Below are 19902 nucleotides of genomic sequence, written 5' to 3'. Positions count from 1 at the left end.
ATTTTAATGAAATTAGTTTTCTTTAAATAAGGAATCAGTGAAAATTTGTTGTTAAAAGCTTTTAATTTTGTGAAAGCTTTTTTAAAAATATCATTAATAGCTTTTCATTTCATTTAAAACAGCTTTTCATTTAATTTAAAATAGCTTTTCATTTAAATTAAACTTTTAGCAATTGGAAAAGCTTTCAGTTCCACTTTAAAGCTTTTTAATTTTTGCCATAGTTTCTAAAAGCTTTTTGAAATTGTTTTTAATTTTTCTTATTATTAAAAGTATTTTTGTTACGAGTTATTCATTTTGAATAAAAAGCATTTTCGAAGAACTTTTTTTGCGTTTTATTTAAAAAGCTTTTTTGTATTAAAAATTAAGAAAAACTCCTACAATTTTCTGAAATAAAGAAGGAATTAAAGCATTTTATTACTGTTCTAGCTCGCGTGTTGAATTCCACATTTTAAGTATTACATTTAAAGAATTAAAGCTCAACTGGTTAACTGGCTAAATACTATATTAGTAATAACTTACTTTAATAGCTTTTATAATCTACTTGTTTTATAAAAATGTATTATTTATTTTCCACACCAATAAACAGCTCTTCTTTACGCCACTATATTTGGTCATGTCACCACCATCATACAACAGATGACCTCGGCTACGGCTAAATATCATGACATGCTTAATAATGTACGTGAATTTATGAAATTGCATGAGGTACCGAAGGCCTTAAGTGAACGTGTTATGGATTATGTGGTATCCACGTGGGCCATGACCAAAGGATTAGATACGGAAAAGGTATGTAGTGTTAGAAAAGTAACGAAATACATTTTAATTTTCCTTTTAATAAAAACGGACGTTTAAACAGCTAAATGATATATTTGAAAATATGTAAATTTTTTTAAAATATTAAAGCTTTTTTAAGCACATTTTATTATATAAAAGCTTTTTCATAAATATTTTTTCTATATATTTCTTAAATAATTACTAGTTTTAATATATTTTTAACTTAAATTTATACAAAAACCATCAAAACTCAACACGCAGTTTGTATATATATACACAAACACACACTATAGAAAGCTTTTACAACTTCAAATACTTTGTTAATCTGTCCCATAAACCAAAAAAAAGTCATCCAGTATTTAGGCATTTCAACATATATATTAAACAAAATGTCATTTTACTCGTATATTTATTTTAATAACTAAAAAGCTTTCCTAAGCTTTTCACCGCTAATGTAAGAAACATCATCTAAAAAGCTTTATTAGAAAGCTTAGTTTTGGTGTTTTTTGTCAAAACATCATTTATTAGGTTTTTCTAAGCTTAAAATCATTAATTTGTTTTACCCTCTGTCTTAGTCTTTATATTCCTATAAATTTCTTAAAGCTTTTTTATTTTAAGTTTAAAATTTTTTATTTTTTTAAGAAAATTTGCTTAATTTTCCACATTTTCAGTTTTTAAAAATACTTGATTTCTTTAAATTTTGAACATATTTCACTAAAAGCTTTCAAAAAGCTTTTTTCATTAAACCTTTTTTTAAAGCTTTTTATATAAATTTTGTAGTCAAGAGTTGTTTATTATATATCATGGCATATAAAAAAGCTTTTGAAGATATGTCACTAAAACCTTTCAAAAAGCTTTTTTTATTAAACCTTTTTTTAAAAGCTTTTTATATAAATTTTGTAGTCTAGAGTTGTTTATTATATATCATGGCATATAAAAAAGCTTTTTTTGGTAAAGAGCTTTTTAACAACTATTTATGACAATAAAACTTGAAAGCCTTTGTTATATTTTTAATTTTAAACATTATTTTTATATTATTTTTTTATAAAAAAGTAGTTTTTATTAAAAAAAACACTAAAAGCTTTGAAAAGCTTTTTTATAAAATGAAAACATAAAGCTTTTTTATATGAAATTAGAAATATTATAAATTAATGTTTAATTATATTTCGAAAGCTTTCGATTAAAAGCTGTTTTTGACTCAATAACTTTGAAAGCTTTTTCAAAGCTTTTTAATAAAATATTTGTTTAAAGCTTTTTAAAAGTAACGTGGAATTCTAAGAATTAAATATTTGTTTTGGGTGTACAAAAAAGGGATTTTCAAACTAAAATTGAAGAAAAAATTAAAAGCTTTTTTAAAAGCTTTCTCAAATATCATCATTTAAAAGTTTTTTTAAAACATATTTTAATTTTATATGAATTTATGACATCAAACTCCTAAAAAAGCTCTCTAAAGTATTCAAAGCTTTAAAAGCTTTTCAACGTTTTTGTGTAAAAAATAACTGAAACGTTAAAAAAGCTCGTTATTGTCTAGAAATTTTGTAAAATTTTATCAATTTTCTATATTTCACTAAAGTTTACGTAAAATTATATAAAAGTTTTTAGAAGCTTTTGAGAAAAATTCTACATTTTGTAATTTTAATGGGGCTTACACAATATTTATGAATGAAGGTATGCAAAACGATAAACATAGCTACTAGCAACGAGCTTTTTGGACTAAATAATTTTGAAAGCTTTTCGATAAAATTAAAATTTTCAAGTTTTGTTTAAAAAAAAAATTAAAAAACTTTAAAAAAGCTCTTTTAAAAGCTTAAAAAAACATCATGATTTAAAAGCTTTTTTAATTATTTTTAGCTTTATATAAATGTAAAGCTCCAAAAACCTTTAATGTTTATTTTGAAATATTTAAAGCTTTTGAGTTTTTTCTTTAAAAAGCTTTTGAAGTTTTTTCTTTCTATTTCTATAAACTCATTACTGACTGCAAATTATGTAATATTTTAATATTTTCAAATGTTTTTCAACTATTTTCATATAATTGTTTAAAAGCTTTCAAAAGCTTTTTGAATAAATTCGAATTTTTTATAATTTTAGTGCAATTTTCACAATTTTTATCACTCAATCATAGTAATAAATTACTTCTAAAATGTTAAAGCTTTCGAAAGCTTTAGAGCTTTTGGTCCAGAAATGCTAAAAACTAATTAAAAACTAAGAATTTTCTCAATTCTTTTTAGTTAATCATAAATATAAATCACTTAATTACTTCCAAAAAGTTAGTGCTTTTAAAAGTTTTGAAGCTTTTGGCCCAAAAATGCTACAAAATGATTAAAAAGTTGTTATATGTATTCGGCTTGAAAATAACTTGTTGTTTTTATACAAATTCTTGAATTATTTTTTATTTAAATTAAAGATTTTTTATTCAGATTTACGTTTTTTGACATTTTTGTAAAGCTTTTTTAAATATTAAACACATTTCAATCTTATAAATTAATATCACCTTATCCCGCAATATTTTCAAAAGCTTTTTGTTACTTCTTTCGTATTGTTTTGTTTAAATCCATTAAGCTTTTTCATAACATTTTATAATAATTTCCCTTTTTATCTAAAAGCTTTTTTTAATAATTTTCCTTTTTAATTCTGCATTACTAATTCCTAAAGCTTTTTGATTAAAATTTTAAAAATTTCCACTTATTTTTATAAAAAAGTTAGCTTTTAAGTTTATTAAGATTTCACATTATTTCAACATTAATTTACCTAAAATGTTCCTTTTTAATTTAAACTCTCTAAGCTTTTGTTCATGTTTCACTGGTTTCTAAAGCTGGTTTCTTAACATTTACTAATTTTAGCTTTTGTTTATGTACTTTTGCCTTAAATAAACTTTTATTTAAATTCTTTTTGTATTTACAATTTTATATTGAAAATCTCTGTTCACTAATTTTGTCATTTTAATTTTTCATAAATATATTTTCTCTCTTTCTATTTCCGTTTTTCTTACTTTCTCTCTCAACATTTCTTTACCCTCAACAACCAGGTAAAAGAGCTAAAGCTTTTCATTTCTAGGTAGTCTGCTAGAATCGTTCTTCATACGTTTTAGTCTAAATCCGTGTCAATACGAAAAGCGTCCGTCAAATTTTTGCTATTAGATGAAATTTTAAACCAAATTATTTGTTTTCCTTTCTAATCATATCGTAACGAATAAATAAATGTTCGTTAAAGCCAATATGAAAGTTGTTAATTGGTATAATAATTGAGATTTGGTTTAAAAACTGATTGAGTTTATGAAATATCTAATAAGTGTTAGTGCCAAATAATTGAAATATTCTATTTTCATATTAAAGAAAACTAAACACTGCCTTTATACCATTTTCGATGACTATAGTTTGTGCCTTCTCTTTAAAAATGTATTAATTAAATACGAGTAGTAGACAATAGACTAGACAAAAAGGAAAGTAATATTGAACAGTGGTAGAAGGAAGCAAAGGTAAAAGCTTTGTAGATAAAATCAGCTCAAATTTGCTTTTAATAGTTGAAAATTTTTTTAATTTTTAAATGTTGAATTTGTTACTCAAACTAGAACTAGAACAGAACTAGAACAGAACTAGAACAGAACTAGAACAGAACTAGAACAGAACTAGAACAGAACTAGAACAGAACTAGAACAGAACTAGAACAGAATTAGAACAGAACTAGAACAGAACTAGAACAGAACTAGAACAGAACTACAACAGAACTAGAACAGATCTAGAACTGAACTCGAACTAGAACCATAACTGAACTAGAACTGAACTAGAACTGAACTAGAACTGAACTAGAACTGAACTAGAACTGAACTAGAACTGAACTAGAACTGAACTAGAACTGAACTAGAACTGAACTAGAACTGAACTAGAACTGAACTAGAACTGAACTAGAACTGAACTAGAACTGAACTAGAACTGAACTAGAACTGAACTAGAACTGAACTAGAACTGAACTAGAACTGAACTAGAACTGAACTAGAACTGAACTAGAACTGAACCAGAACTGAACTAGAACTGAACTAGAACTGAACTAGAACTGAACTAGAACTGAACTAGAACTGAACTAGAACTGAACTAGAACTGAACTAGAACTGAACTAGAACTGAACTAGAACTGAACTAGAACTGAACTAGAACAGAACTAGAACAGAACTAGAACAGAACTAGAACAGAACTAGAACAGAACTAGAACAGAACTAGAACAGAACTAGAACAGAACTAGAACAGAACTAGAACAGAACTAGAACAGAACTAGAACAGAACAGAACCAGAACTAGAACAGAACTAGAACAGAACTAGAACAGAACTAGAACAGAACTAGAACAGAACTAGAACAGAACTAGAACAGAACTAGAGCAAAACTAGAACAGAACTAGAACTGAACTAGAACTGAACTAGAACTGAACTAGAACAGAACTAGAACAGAACTAGAACAGAACTAGAACAGAACTAGAACAGAACTAGAACACTAGAACAGAACTAGAACAGAACTAGAACAGAACTAGAACAGAACAGAACCAGAACTAGAACAGAACTAGAACAGAACTAGAACAGAACTAGAACAGAACTAGAACAGAACTAGAACAGAACAGAACTAGAACAGAACTAGAACAGAACTAGAACAGAACTAGAACAACTAGAACAGAACTAGAACAGAACTAGAACAGAACTAGAACAGAACTAGAACAGAACTAGAACAGAACTAGAACAGAACTAGAACAGAACTAGAACAGAACTAGAACAGAACTAGAACAGAACTAGAACGAACTAGAACAGAACTAGAACAGAACTAGAACAGAACTAGAACAGAACTAGAACAGAACTAGAACTAGAACAGAACTAGAACAGAACTAGAACTTGAATAAACTAGAACCGAACTAGAACCGAACTAGAACAGAACTAGAACAGAACTAGAACAGAACTAGAACAGAACTAGAACAGAACTAGAACAGAACTAGAACAAACTAGAACAGAACTAGAACAGAACTAAAACAGAACTAGAACTAGAACTAGAACAGAACTAGAAACAGAACTAGAACAAGAACTAGAACAGAACTAGAACAGAACTAGAACAGAACTAGAACAGAACTAGAACAGAACTAGAACAGAACTAGAACAGAACTAGAACAGAACTAGAACAGAACTAGAACAGAACTAGAACAGAACTAGAACAGAACTAGAACAGAACTAGAACAGAACTAGAACAGAATAGAACAGAAACTAGAACAGAACTAACAGAACTAGAACAGAACTAGAACAGAACTAGAACTGAACTAGAACAGAACTAGAACAGAACTAGAAACAGAACTAGAACAGAACTAGAACAGAACTAGAACAGAACTAGAACAGAACTAGAACAGAACTAGAACAGAAACTAGAACAGAACTAGAACAGAACTAGAACAGAACTAGAACAGAACTAGAACAGAACTAGAACAGAACTAGAACAGAACTAGAACAGGAACTAGAACGAACTAGAACAGAACTAGAACAGAACTAGAACAGAACTAGAACAGAAACTAGAACAGAACTGAACAGAACTAGAACAGACTATAAACAAACTAGAAAGAACTAGAACAGAACTCTAAACAGAACTAGAACAGAACTAGAACAGACTAGAACAGAACTAGAACAGAACTAGAACAGAACTAGAACAGAAACTAGAACAGAACTAGAACAGAACAGAACTAGAACCTAGAACTAGAACAGAACTAGAAACAGAACTAGAAACAGAACTAGAACAGAACTAGAACAGAACTAGAACAGAACTAGAAACAGAACTAGAACAGAACTAGAACAGAACTAGAACAGACTAAGAAACTAGAACAGACTAGAACAGAACTAGAACAGAACTAGAACAGAACTAGAACAGAACTAGAACAGAACTAGAACAGAACTAGAACAGAACTAGAACAGAACTAGAACAGAACTAGAACAGAACTAGAACAGAACTAGAACAGAACTAGAACAGAACTAGAACAGAACTAGAACAGAACTAGAACAGAACTAGAACAGAACTAGAACAGAACTAGAAACAGAACTAGACAGAACTAGAACAGAACTAGAACAGAACTAGAACAGAACTAGAACAGAACTAGAACAGAACTAGAACAGAACTAGAACAGAACTAGAACAGAACTAGAAACAGAACTAGAACAGAACTAGAACTGAAAACTAGAACAGAACTAGAACCGAACTAGAACCGAACTAGAACAGAACTAGAACAGAACTAGAACAGAACTAGAACAGAACTAGAACAGAACTAGAACAGAACTAGAACAGAACTAGAACAGAACTAGAACAGAACTAGAACAGAACTAGAACAGAACTAGAACAGAACTAGAACAGAACTAGAACAGAACTAGAACAGAACTAGAACATAACTAGAACAGAACTAGAACAGAACTAGAACAGAACTAGAACAGAACTAGAACAGAACTAGAACAGAACTAGAACAGAACTAGAACAGAACTAGAACAGAACTAGAACAGAACTAGAACAGAACTAGAACTAGAACAGAACTAGAACAGAACTAGAACAGAACTAGAACAGAACTAGAACAGAACTAGAACAGAACTAGAACAGAACTAGAACAGAACTAGAACTAGAACAGAACTAGAACAGAACTAGAACAGAACTTGAACAGAACTAGAACATAACTAGAACAGAACTAGAACAGAACTATAACAGAACTAGAACAGAATTAGATCTTAACTGGAACAGAACTTGATTTGAACTGAAACAGAACTAGAACAGAGCTAGAATTAACCAGAACTGAAGTAGATTTTAACTAGAACAGCACTAGAACTAAAATAGAACAGAACTAGAACAAAACTAGAACACAACCAGATGTGAGCGGAACTTGCAAGTGCAATTGAATTAATATTTAGTAATATACACAATTAATTAATGAGTTTATGAAACAGATCTAGCTAGATCTGTGCATTTTTAGAATATAGTAATAAATGCTTTAAATATTACTACATCTATAGTATACCATTTCTCCTCTTCCTATGGCTGTTCTTTAGAAACTTTCCAAAAAAAAAAAAGACCATGACCTTGAACTGTTACCATATCAAAAAACTGCGTGTCGTGTTTAAGAGTCAACAAACTAATATACAAATATTTTAATATTCTTTTTAAACTCAAACAATAAATCCTAAAATCCTCTAAAGAAAACAACCATTAATAAAAACAATATTAAATTAAGTATATGAGTTTAATGACATTTTAATTTTTTTGGAAACATCATCAACAACAAATAAAAATCTTCAAAACTCACAGTAGAACAAAAAAAAATTAACTAGAAAAATCCAAAAAAAAACAACCAAAATTCATTTCACAGGTACTAAACTATTGTCCGAAAGATATGAAGGCTGATATATGTGTTCATCTAAATCGCAAAGTATTTAACGAGCATCCAGCATTTCGTCTTGCCTCGGATGGTTGTCTAAGAGCGCTGGCCATGCACTTTATGATGTCACACTCGGCACCGGGAGATTTGCTATATCATACGGGAGAAAGTATAGACAGTTTATGTTTCATAGTGACGGGTTCTCTGGAAGTAATACAGGATGATGAAGTTGTGGCGATATTGGGTGAGTAGGAGAAGATTATGTACTTCTTAAGCGAAATTACTGATTATTTTCCTTTAGGCAAGGGAGACGTCTTTGGTGACCAATTCTGGAAGGATTCAGCCGTTGGCCAGAGTGCGGCCAATGTGCGTGCCCTTACCTATTGTGATTTGCATGCCATCAAACGTGATAAATTACTCGAAGTCCTCGACTTTTATTCGGCATTTGCTAACAGTTTTGCCCGCAATCTAGTGCTCACTTACAATCTCAGGCATCGTTTGATTTTTCGCAAGGTGGCTGATGTGAAACGCGAAAAAGAATTGGCCGAAAGGCGTAAAAACGAGCCACAATTGCCTCAAAATCAAGATCATCTGGTGCGTAAAATCTTTTCCAAATTCCGTCGCACTCCCCAGGTGACAACCGGCTCGAAAGAGGCCGTTTCCGGTCAAAGCGATGTCGAAAAGGGAGGCGGAGGCAGTGCTGGCGGTGGAGGTGGTTCCGATACCCTTGAAGCGGATCGTAATAAGGTGAGTTGTTGTAATTACTTTGCTGTTCAGTCAAGTTGTTGTAATTTGTTTTGGTGTGTGTGTGTTTTTTGGTTTACCAAAAAAAAAATTGTTTAAACATTTTTGTGAATTTGTTAAATGTTTATAATGCGGTTAATTTTTGAGTTTATTTAATTTGGTTTTAGCTCTTTTATGTGTTCTCTAGTGGTTTTGCCAACATGTAAAATTAAAAATATGTATATTGATTTTACAAAACAAATTTATAAAATATATGCTACTTGCTTTACAGGTTTGGTAATTAAATGTTTTATAATATAAATTTTATTATAATTTTATTTATTTTATTTAAAATTTAATAATTTTATTAGTCTAAGTTGGAGCTGAACTGAAGCAGAACTAGAACAGAACTATAACATAACTAGAACAGAACGAGAACAAAACGAAACAAGCACCAAATTAGAACAGAACGGAGCAAGATCGGAACTAGAATAGATCTAGAACAGAAAAACAACTGAACTAGAAATGAACTAGAACTGAACTAGGACTGAACTAGAACTGAACTAGAACTGAACTAGAACTGAACTAGAACTGAACTAGAACTGAACTAGAACTGAACTAGAACTGAACTAGAACTGAACTAGAACTGAACTAGAACTGAACTAGAACTGAACTAGAACTGAACTAGAACTGAACTAGAACTGAACTAGAACTGAACTAGAACTGAACTAGAACTGAACTAGAACTGAACTAGAACTGAACTAGAACTGAACTAGAACTGAACTAGAAACTGAACTAGAACTGAACTAGAACTGAACTAGAACTGAACTAGAACTGAACTAGTACTGAACTAGAACTGAACTAGAACTGAACTAGAACTGAACTAGAACTGAACTAGAACTGAACTAGAACTGAACTAGAACTGAACTAGAACTGAACTAGAACTGAACTAGAACTGAACTAGAACTGAACTAGAACTGAACTAGAACTGAACTAGAACTGAACTAGAACTGAACTAGAACTGAACTAGAACTGAACTAGAGCTGAACTAGAACTGAACTAGAACTGAACTAGATCTGAACTAGATCTGAACTAGAACTGAACTAGAACTGAACTAGAACTGAACTAGAACTGAACTAGAACTGAACTAGAACTGAACTAGAACTGAACTAGAACTGAACTAGAACTGAACTAGAACTGAACTAGAACTGAACTAGAACTGAACTAGAACTGAACTAGAACTGAACTAGAACTGAACTAGAACTGAACTAGAACTGAACTAGAACTGAACTAGAACTGAACTAGAACTGAACTAGAACTGAACTAGAACTGAACTAGAACTGAACTAGAACTGAACTAGAACTGAACTAGAACTGAACTAGAACTGAACTAGAACTGAACTAGAACTGAACTAGAACTGAACTAGAACTGAACTAGAACTGAACTAGAACTGAACTAGAACTGAACTAGAACTGAACTAGAAAAAACTAGAACTGAACTAGAACTGAACTAGAACTGAACTAGAACTGAACTAGAACTGAACTAGAACTGAACTAGAACTGAACTAGAACTGACTAGAACTGAACTAGAACTGAACTAGAACTGAACTAGAACTGAACTAGAACTGAACTAGAACTGAACTAGAACTGAACTAGAACTGAACTAGAACTGAACTAGAACTGAACTAGAACTGAACTAGAACTGAACTAGAACTGAACTAGAACTGAACTAGAACTGAACTAGAACTGAACTAGAACTGAACTAGAACTGAACTAGAACTGAACTAGAACTGAACTAGAACTGAACTAGAACTGAACTAGAACTGAACTAGAACTGAACTAGAACTGAACTAGAACTGAACTAGAACTGAACTAGAACTGAACTAGAACTGAACTAGAACTGAACTAGAACTGAACTAGAACTGAACTAGAACTGAACTGGAACTGAACTAGAACTGAACTAGAACTGAACTAGAAACTGAACTAGAACTGAACTAGAACTGAACTAGAACTGAACTAGAACTGAACTAGATCTGAACTAGAACTGAACTTGAACTGAACTAGAACTGAACTAGAACTGAACTAGAACTGAACTATAACTGAACTAGAACTGAACTAGAACTGAACTAGAACTGAACTAGAACTGAACTAGAACTGAACTAGAACTGAACTAGAACAGAACTAGAACAGAACTAGAACAGAACTAGAACAGAACTAGAACAGAACTAGAACAGAACTAGAACAGAACTAGAACAGAACTAGAACAGAACTAGAACAGAACTAGAACAGAACTAGAACAGAACTAGAACAGAACTAGAACAGAACTAGAACGGAACTAGAACAGAACTAGAACAGAACTAGAACAGAACTAGAACAGAACTAGAACAGAACTAGAACAGAACTAGAACAGCACTAGAACATAACTAAAACAGAAATAAAACAGAACGAGAAAAGAACAAAACCCGGACACACGTACACATGTACTAGAACAGAACTGGAACATAACTGGAACACAACTATGACCAAACTAGAACAGAACTAGTAGAAATCTAGAACAAAATAAGAACAGAACTGAACAAGAGCAAACCTCTAACACAACAAGAACAGAACTAGAGCAGAACTTAAACAGAACTAGAACAGAACTAGAATAGAACTAGAACAGAACTAGAACAGAACTAGAACAGAACTAGAACAGAACTAGAACAGAACTAGAACAGAACTAGAACAGAACTAGAACAGAACTTGAACAGAACTAGAACAGAACTAGAACAGAACTAGAACAGAACTAGAACAGAACTAGAACAGAACTAGAAAAGAACTAGAACAGAACAGAACTAGAACAGAACTAGAACAGAACTAGAACAGAACTAGAACAGAACTAGAACAGAACTAGAACAGAACTAGAAAAGAACTAGAACTGAACTAGATGAGAACCAGAACACAACTGGAACAGAAGTAGAAGAGAATTAGAAAAGCACTAGAACAGAACTAGAACATAACTAGAACAGAACTAAAACAGAACTGGAACAGAACGAGAACGGAACTAGAACAAAACAAAACCCGAACACACCTAGACATGTACTAAAACAGAACTAGAACATAACTGGAACACAACTGGGACCAAACTGGAACAGAAGTAGAAGAGAACTAGAACAGAATAAGAACAGAACTGAACTAGAACAAACCTGGAACACGACCACAACAGAACTAAAACAGAACTAGAACAGAACTATAACTGCACAAGATGAGAACTAGAACACAACTGGAACAGAACTAGAAGAGAACTAGAAAAGTAAAAGAACTAGAGCTGAACTAGAATTGAACTAGAACTGAACTAGAACTGAACTAGAACAGAAATAAACTAGAAACTAACTACAACTTTAGTTCTCCAGCTCTCATTTTTTATGTGTTTATTTATATATAATTTTTGTGGCATATTTTTAGGTGGTGTTAAACAAAATTTGTTAAAATTTTGTTAAGTTATTGTTTTTAATGTGTTTTTTCTCAAAAGTTACTGTAATTAAATATAAATTATGTATATTAATTAACTAATATAAATATTTAAACAAAAATATACTTATGCTCGTTGTCTTGTCTCTTTTTTTCGTCTTTTTTTTTTTTCTTTTAAAATGCTAAAACAAACAAAAACACTAAATAAATAAATTAAACTAATTCAAAAAAAAAAAACATAAATAATTAATACAAAAATTATATAATTAACAACAAAAACACTAAAATTCTTTAAACACTCAAACATAAATGTTAAATGTGGCTAAAATTATAATTGTGTGCATTGGAAATACATTTGAACTGCAACATTTTTGAAACACCTATTAAAAATGTAATTCTAACATTTTCCCCCCTTTCTACCAAAACAACAAACACAACAACTCCTACAAAATACCCCCGAACGTCACCTCCTTGCATAATCATCCTGCCTGATAATTGGCCTAATCCAAAATGTGAATGTATTGTTATTATTATTTTTGATATGTGTGACAACCCTTTAAAGAAGTTACCTGCCAAATTAACATTAACCGAGGATTCCCGTATTTTAACCACCGCTGCCGCACCCACCCCATCACCCTCTCCATCACCTTCATCTGGTCCACCATCTGCACGTAGTACACGTGCTAGCAAATGGGGACGCCTTTTGGGTAGTTCAAGTGTCGATTCAGCTAGCGATACTAGCGCCAAAGTAGCCGTTTCGAGAAGTTTGAGTGCCCGCGAAAGTCTGCGTGAAAGCACTGCCGCCCAAGCGAGGCAGAGTAGTACTTCGAGTAGTAATGGTGGACAAGGCAATAAAGTAATTGACTTTATATATATATTTATGTATTCATATATTTAAACAACAACAACAACATTTTTATTAATAGAAACAACAATATTTTGTAATTTTTAAGTTATTGAAAATCTGTCTTATTTATTTTTTGTTTAATGAAAATTTATTTTAAATTTAGTTTTATGTTTAGTTAAGTTTTGTCAACAAATTAAAGAAAATTTAAAAGGCTGACTGATGAAAACAGTTAATGATTAAGTGGGAACAGTTTTATTTTGTTAGAGACTTCTTATTTTTTAATATTTATTTATATTCTTTAAGAATTTTGCAAGATTTGTGCTTTTTAGCCAAAAATTTAAAGTGGGAAGAGTTTTTTAATAAGTGAGAACAGTTTTATTTTTATAACAAAAGGTTCATTTTTAAAGGTTTTTTTTTTTTTGTTATCACTAAAAATTTAGAACATTTTAAGCTTTTGAAGGCATATTACAAGATGGGAACAGTTTTTCTTTTAACTGAGAAGAGTTTAATTTGGTTACAGATTATAATTTCTTCAAAGTTTATTTAAATTTCGAAAAATTTAAGCCTTTTAAGCAATATTTTAAGGTGGGAAGAGTTTTTTCTTAACTGGGAAGAGTTTAATTTTGCTACTGATTATAATTTTTCAAACGCTTATTATGATCATGTTAAAATTTGTAAAGTTGTATGCATTTGCAACACATTTCTAAGGTGGGAACAGTTATTTCTTAAGTGGGAAGAGTTATATTTTAATATAAAACTATTTTTCTTTTAACACTTATTTGAATTCAAAGCAAATTTTGTCAGATTTTAGCGTTCTAAACAATTTCACAAAGTGGGAACAGTTTTAACTTAAGTGGGAAGAGTTTTATTTTAGCCTGGAAATTTTTATTTTTTAACGTTTGTTTAATTTCAATACAAATTTGAAAATATTTCTGCTGTTTAAGCAATATTATAAAGTGGGAACAGTTTTTTTATTAACTGGGAAGAGTTAATATTTTCTTTAAAATTTGAATTTTTTACAGTTTTATTATAATCTAAAGAGTTTTTTAAATATTTCTGCTGTTTAAGCTATATTTTAAAGTGGGAACAGTTTTTTTATTAACTGGGAAGAGTTAAAATTTTCTTCAAAATGTTAGTTTTTCTTAGTTTTATTGTATTCTAAAGAGTTTTTTAAAGATTTCTGCTTTTTAAGCTATATTTCAAAGTGGGAACAGTTTTTTATTAACTGGGAAGAGTTGAAATTTTCTTTAAAATGTCAATATTTTAAAGTATGTTATTATTCCAATGAAATTTCTAAAGATTTCGCCCTTTAAAGATAGTTTTAGGGGTGGGAACAGTTTTTAGTTAAGTGGGAAGAGTTTTATTTTGATATAGTTTTTAGTGCTTTTTAAATTTGATTTGATATTACTTAAAATTTTAAAAAATTTAAGCCTCTTAAGTATAATTTCAAGGTGGGAACAGTTTTTTTATTAACTGGGAAGAGTTGAAATTTTCTTTAAAATGTTCATGTTTTAAAGTATATTATTATTCCATTGAAATTTCTAAAGATTTAGACTTTTAAGAGCAGTTTTAGGGATGGGAACAGTTTTCATTTAACTGGGAAGAGTTTTATTTTGTTACAGATTTTATTATTTTTGTGTTACATTTTTAAGGGTGAGAACAGTTTTTTATGAAGTGGGAAGAGTTTTTTTTAATTCCCAATTCGAATGCAGTAAACATTTGAACAAATTTAACTTTTATAACAACATTTTAAGGGTGGGAACAGTTTATTTTGCAAAGCCTTTTAAATTTCCTTTAAACTTACACTCTGTATTAAGTATTTTTGTCCTTATTAAACTGTCTCTTTATTTAGTTGTCTATTTTAGTTAATTTTTTTTTAAGATTTTCATTTAAACTTCAATTAAAACTTTAAAAAACAAACTCAAAATTGCACATTTTTTAAATAATAAAACATTTAACTTTTTCCCCCCTCTTTTGCCTGCCTTCCTGCATTTACAAAATAAAATTATTGGATTTAAAAAACAAACACAATAAACAAACAAATCTTAAACTTTAAATACTAATTAAAACTATTTTAAATAACTGGATTTTTAAACAAATAAACAAAACAAACAAACAACGTAAACATTCAATGTGGAATCGAACTTTAAACCTGGATGTGTGATTGATTGATACAAAAATGTAATCTCTCTCTCTAACACTTACTCTCTCTCTCTCTCTCTTACTTATTGATGTGACTTTGCAAATCTACAACTGTTCTTCGCTGTGTTGAACATGGAAAAAATGTGATTGGATCTGAATGTGTTGTTTAATCTTTATAATTTTTATTTTCTCTCTCTACTCTCTTCCTACTCTTTCTTTTCTCTCTTATTCTAATTTATGTCTCTTTTTTAACTATTCATTTATTTAAAATGTTGTATTAACACATTTTACATTTCTTTCTTTAAATTTATTCTCCTAACTACCTTTCTCATCTGTTTTCCTTTAAATTTTCCTGCTCTCTTTTGCTTGAACGTCTCTTCTTTCTATATTATTTTGAATTCTTTACATCTCTTAATAATAATCCTTTCTATCCATTTAATTTCACCTATTTTTCTTTATTTTCTCATATTTATTCTCCTCATACGTTTAACTTTTTAAAAACTTCCTGCTCTCTTTTGCTTGGTCGTCTCTCTTTTTTATATTGCTTGAAATTCATATCATCTCTTAACAATAATTCATTTAATTTCTCCTATTTTTCTTTATTCTTTTATATTTGCTCTCCTCTTGTGTTTAACTTCTTAATAAATTCCTGCTCTCTTTTGCTTGGACGTCTCTCCTCTCTTATATTATTTTGAATTCTTGAAATCTCTTAACAATAATCCATTTTATCCATTTAATTTGTTCTATTTTTTTTATTCTCTCATATTTACTCCGTTCTTTTGTTTATCTTCTTAAAAAAATATGTTCTCTTTTGCTTGGATGTCTCTCTTTGGTATATATAATTTTAAATTTTTTAATAATATTCATTTGATTTCATATAATTTCTCTATACTCTCATACTAACTCTTAATTTTTTTTTGTGATTTTATAATTCTCTCTTCTATATTAATTCTCGTTTAATTGCTTTTTTCTTTCTCTTCATTTTCTTCAAATAACTCTTTTGCTTTGTCGTCTCTTTTACTTTTATCTTTTGATATTTTATTCATTCCTCTTCCCTGATCACACCATTTACTTTCTTTTCTCTACTCTCTATTTCATTTACTCTTTTAATTTTCCTCTCTCTCTCTCTTCTATTTACTTGCGTGTGTGTGTGTGCTGTTATGGTTTTTTCTTTCTTTTTCTTTTCCCTCCTTCCTCCCCAAACGCAAAATATGATTCTTTACAGGTTTTTCCAAAAGCTCCCAAACTGCAGGCCAGTCAAGCCACGTTGGCACGTCAAGACACCATTGATGAGGGCGGTGAAGTGGACTCATCACCACCCAGCCGTGATAGTCGTGTGGTAATCGAAGGCAGCAGTGCTACCGCCACCGTGCTCACCGCTCTCTCTACTAAAGAACGCAACTTGGCCTTGGAACGTGAACGGCAAATTGAAATGGCTTCATCGCGTGCCACCACCTCCGATACCTATGATACAGGCCTAAGAGAACAACCACCCACTTTAGCTCAACGAGATCTCATAGCCACCGTTTTGGATCTCAAAGTGGATGTACGTCTCGAACTGCAACGCATGCAGCAGCGCATTGGGCGCATTGAAGACTTACTCACCGAAGTGGTGAAACGTTTGCAGCAAGACTCCTCGGGCCAGACAACACCGGCCGATGACAACATGTGTGTATGTGGCTCGACAACGTTGACCTCAACGTCGGCGGCGGCGGCGGCCAGTGGCAGCAGCTCAGGGGGCTTAGTTGGTAGACGCCCAACAGAAGGTGGGGCAACACATTCCACCGCTACCACACCAGCCGCCGATACTGTTATAACAATATCCACAGCTCCACCCACACCACCCATCGGTGGAGTTGGTGGTGCTGGTGTGGGTGCAACCGGTGCATCCGCTGCTCCAACGTCTACAGGTGCAGCTGCGACAGTAGCGGTCGGCCCAACCGCCACTACTGCAGCAGCAACTAGCTCATCCAACCTGCTGAATCCCGTGCAAATGGTCACGTCGACAACGGGTGGCAATGGTCTAGGGCCTTTAATGCTTAAAAAGCGGCGTTCGAAGAGCAGAAAAGCACCGGCGCCTCCCAAGCAGACCCATGCTCAAGCCGCTGCTACTAGTGCCGCTCTACAAAGTCCCGAACAGCAGCGTTTGCTAGAGGAGGAACTACCCTCACCAAACACTGCACAAGCCACAACGGCGGTAGTAACAACAGCTGCTGCTGCTTCAGGTGGTGCTCTAGTGACATCAACTGCCAGCACCACAGCAACTAGCTCAACAACAGGTGCTACCAGCAGTGGCGGAGGACGCTCTAAGCGTGAGTTTCTCTAGCCCAAAATTTTAGTACGCCATCAGTCGGACAATAGCAGTTTTGAGCAATAATATTAAATTTATTTAAAATGAAGAAAAGCAAATGAAAAACGAACATGTTTATTATAGTAATTAAAGTTTAAAAAAAAAAAAGCTTTTTATTTTTTTATATAATTTAATGTAATTTTTTTTATAAAAAATTAAACGCTTAAGCTAATGGCGTACTTACTAAGCAAAACTCATACACTTTTTTAACAAAGACTCCTGCTCATTGTTATTCCATTTTTCTTTCTCTACTCCTTCTCCCTTAAATCAGTTATTGGCAAAAAGCTCTCTAGCGTTCACTTGCAAAAAAATGTGAACTCTAGATAGTAAAACTTTTTGCCAAAAGCTGTTTCTTTTCTTAAATAAGAACATGAACAAATTAATTATTATTAGATCTAGTAAAAAAGCATATTGCTTACGAATTTTTGCTAATAATTTAGATATAAAATAACCTTTCCCTTTACCCTAAAAACAAACCCCTAAACCCCTTTAGAAACTTTGTTATTAATTTTAAGTCATTACAGTTATAAATAGTTAAATATTTCAAAAGTTAAACTCCCCCCATAAAAAAACTTAATAAAATTAAAGGCTATTTTCTTTTTTTTTTTTTTAATAATTGTTATAAAATAAATTTTGAAAAATACAGCCATTGCAAACCCCAAAAAAGAAAACAAAAAACCAATTAAGTGTGATAATTAGCAAGAAAATTTAAACATAATTAAGAAAAGTTTTAAAAATACCAAAGAAATCTTTTGTTAAAAATATAATTTTTTTAGGACGGATTTTTTGTTTTTAAATTAAAAAACAATGGAACTTAAAAAACATTAGATAAAAACTGGTTTAAAGTATAAATTCAGAAAAGAAAACTTAAGAAAAATTTAACAAAATCTCAATTCTGAATTTTTGAAATTAACAGAAATTGTACAATATCGATAAAAACGTAAAGTTTTATTTTAGTTCTAGTTCTGTTCTAGTTCTAGTTCTGTTCTAGTTCGCTTCCAGCTCTGTTCTAGTTCTGCGCTAGTTCTGTTCTAGTTCTGTTCTAGTTCTGTTCTAGTTCTGTTCTAGTTCTGTTCTAGTTCTGTTCTAGTTCTGTTCTAGTTCTGTTCTAGTTCTGTTCTAGTTCTGTTCTAGTTCTGTTCTAGTTCTGTTCTAGTTCTGTTCTAGTTCTGTTCTAGTTCTGTTCTAGTTCTGTTCTAGTTCTGTTCTAGTTCTGTTCTAGTTCTGTTCTAGTTCTGTTCTAGTTCTGTTCTAGTTCTGTTCTAGTTCTGTTCTAGTTCTGTTCTAGTTCTGTTCTAGTTCTGTTCTAGTTCTGTTCTAGTTCTGTTCTAGTTCTGTTCTAGTTCTGTTCTAGTTCTGTTCTAGTTCTGTTCTAGTTCTGTTCTAGTTCTGTTCTAGTTCTGTTCTAGTTCTGTTCTAGTTCTGTTCTAGTTCTGTTCTAGTTCTGTTCAAGTTCTGTTCTAGTTCTGTTCTAGTTCTGTTCAAGTTCTGTTCTAGTTCTGTTCTAGTTCTGTTTTAGTTCTGTTCTAGTTCTGTTCTAGTTCTGTTCTAGTTCTGTTCTAGTTCTGTTCTAGTTCTGTTCTAGTTCTGTTCTAGTTCTGTTCTAGTTCTGTTCTAGTTCTGTTCTAGTTCTGTTCTAGTTCTGTTCTTGTTCTGTTCTTGTTATGTTCTTGTTCTGTTCTAGTTCTGTTCTAGTTCAGTTCTAGTTCAGTTCTAGTCTAGTTCAGTTCTAGTTCAGTTCTAGTTCTCTTCTAGTTCTGTTCTAGTTCTGCTCTAGTTCTCTACTAGTTCTGTTCTGTTCTGTTCTAGTTCTGTTCTAGTTCTGTTCTAGTTCTGTTCTAGCTCTGTTCTAGTTCTGTTCTAGTTTTGTTCTAGTTCTGTTCTAGTTCTGTTCTAGTTCTGTTCTAGTTCTGTTCTAGTTCTGTTCAAGTTCTGTTCTAGTTCTGTTCTAGTTCAGTTCAAGTTCTGTTCTAGTTCTGTTCTAGTTCAGTTTTAGTTCTGTTCTAGTTCTGTTCTAGTTCTGTTCTAGTTCTAGTTCTGTTCTAGTTCTGTTCTAGTTCTGTTCTAGTTCTGTTCTAGTTCTGTTCTAGTTCTGTTCTAGTTCTGTTCTAGTTCTGTTCTTGTTATGTTCTTGTTCTGTTCTAGTTCTGTTCTAGTTCAGTTCTAGTCTAGTTCAGTTCTAGTTCAGTTCTAGTTCTCTTCTAGTTCTGTTCTAGTTCTGTTCTAGTTCTGTTCTAGTTCTGTTCTAGTT

At 31.4% G+C, this 19902-nt stretch overlaps 1 protein-coding gene and 1 long non-coding RNA gene across 8 annotated transcripts in view; one reads left to right on the top strand and one right to left on the bottom strand.

The window, feature by feature from the left end:
* The window catches only part of LOC119609388 (potassium voltage-gated channel protein eag), a 103158-nt gene extending 84909 nt beyond the window's left edge, over nt 1-18249 (top strand). For 3 of the 7 annotated variants that reach the window (XM_037964143.1, XM_037964141.1, XM_037964146.1), the window contains 5 exons: nt 587-786; nt 8132-8384; nt 8442-8887; nt 12875-13168; nt 16527-18249. In XM_037964143.1, coding sequence (XP_037820071.1) covers nt 587-786; nt 8132-8384; nt 8442-8887; nt 12875-13168; nt 16527-17627 — 2294 coding nt within the window. In that variant the 3' untranslated portion in view covers nt 17628-18249. The remainder of the gene's footprint in view (nt 1-586; nt 787-8131; nt 8385-8441; nt 8888-12874; nt 13169-16526) is intronic. The other 4 variants (XM_037964145.1, XM_037964144.1, XM_037964142.1 and 1 more) reach the window with 3 other exon arrangements.
* LOC119609390 overlaps nt 1-19902 on the bottom strand; it is a 98001-nt gene that overhangs the window by 55539 nt on the left and 22560 nt on the right. The gene's annotated exons all lie outside the window — the stretch shown is intronic.

Source organism: Lucilia sericata, unplaced genomic scaffold (genome assembly GCF_015586225.1).
Source record: "Lucilia sericata isolate MDLA Ls3-8-SP2 unplaced genomic scaffold, ASM1558622v1 Contig000973F_arrow, whole genome shotgun sequence".
NCBI lineage: Eukaryota > Metazoa > Arthropoda > Insecta > Diptera > Calliphoridae > Lucilia > Lucilia sericata.
Note: the sequence above shows the minus strand (reverse complement) of the source record. Positions and strands in the feature narration are given on the sequence as shown.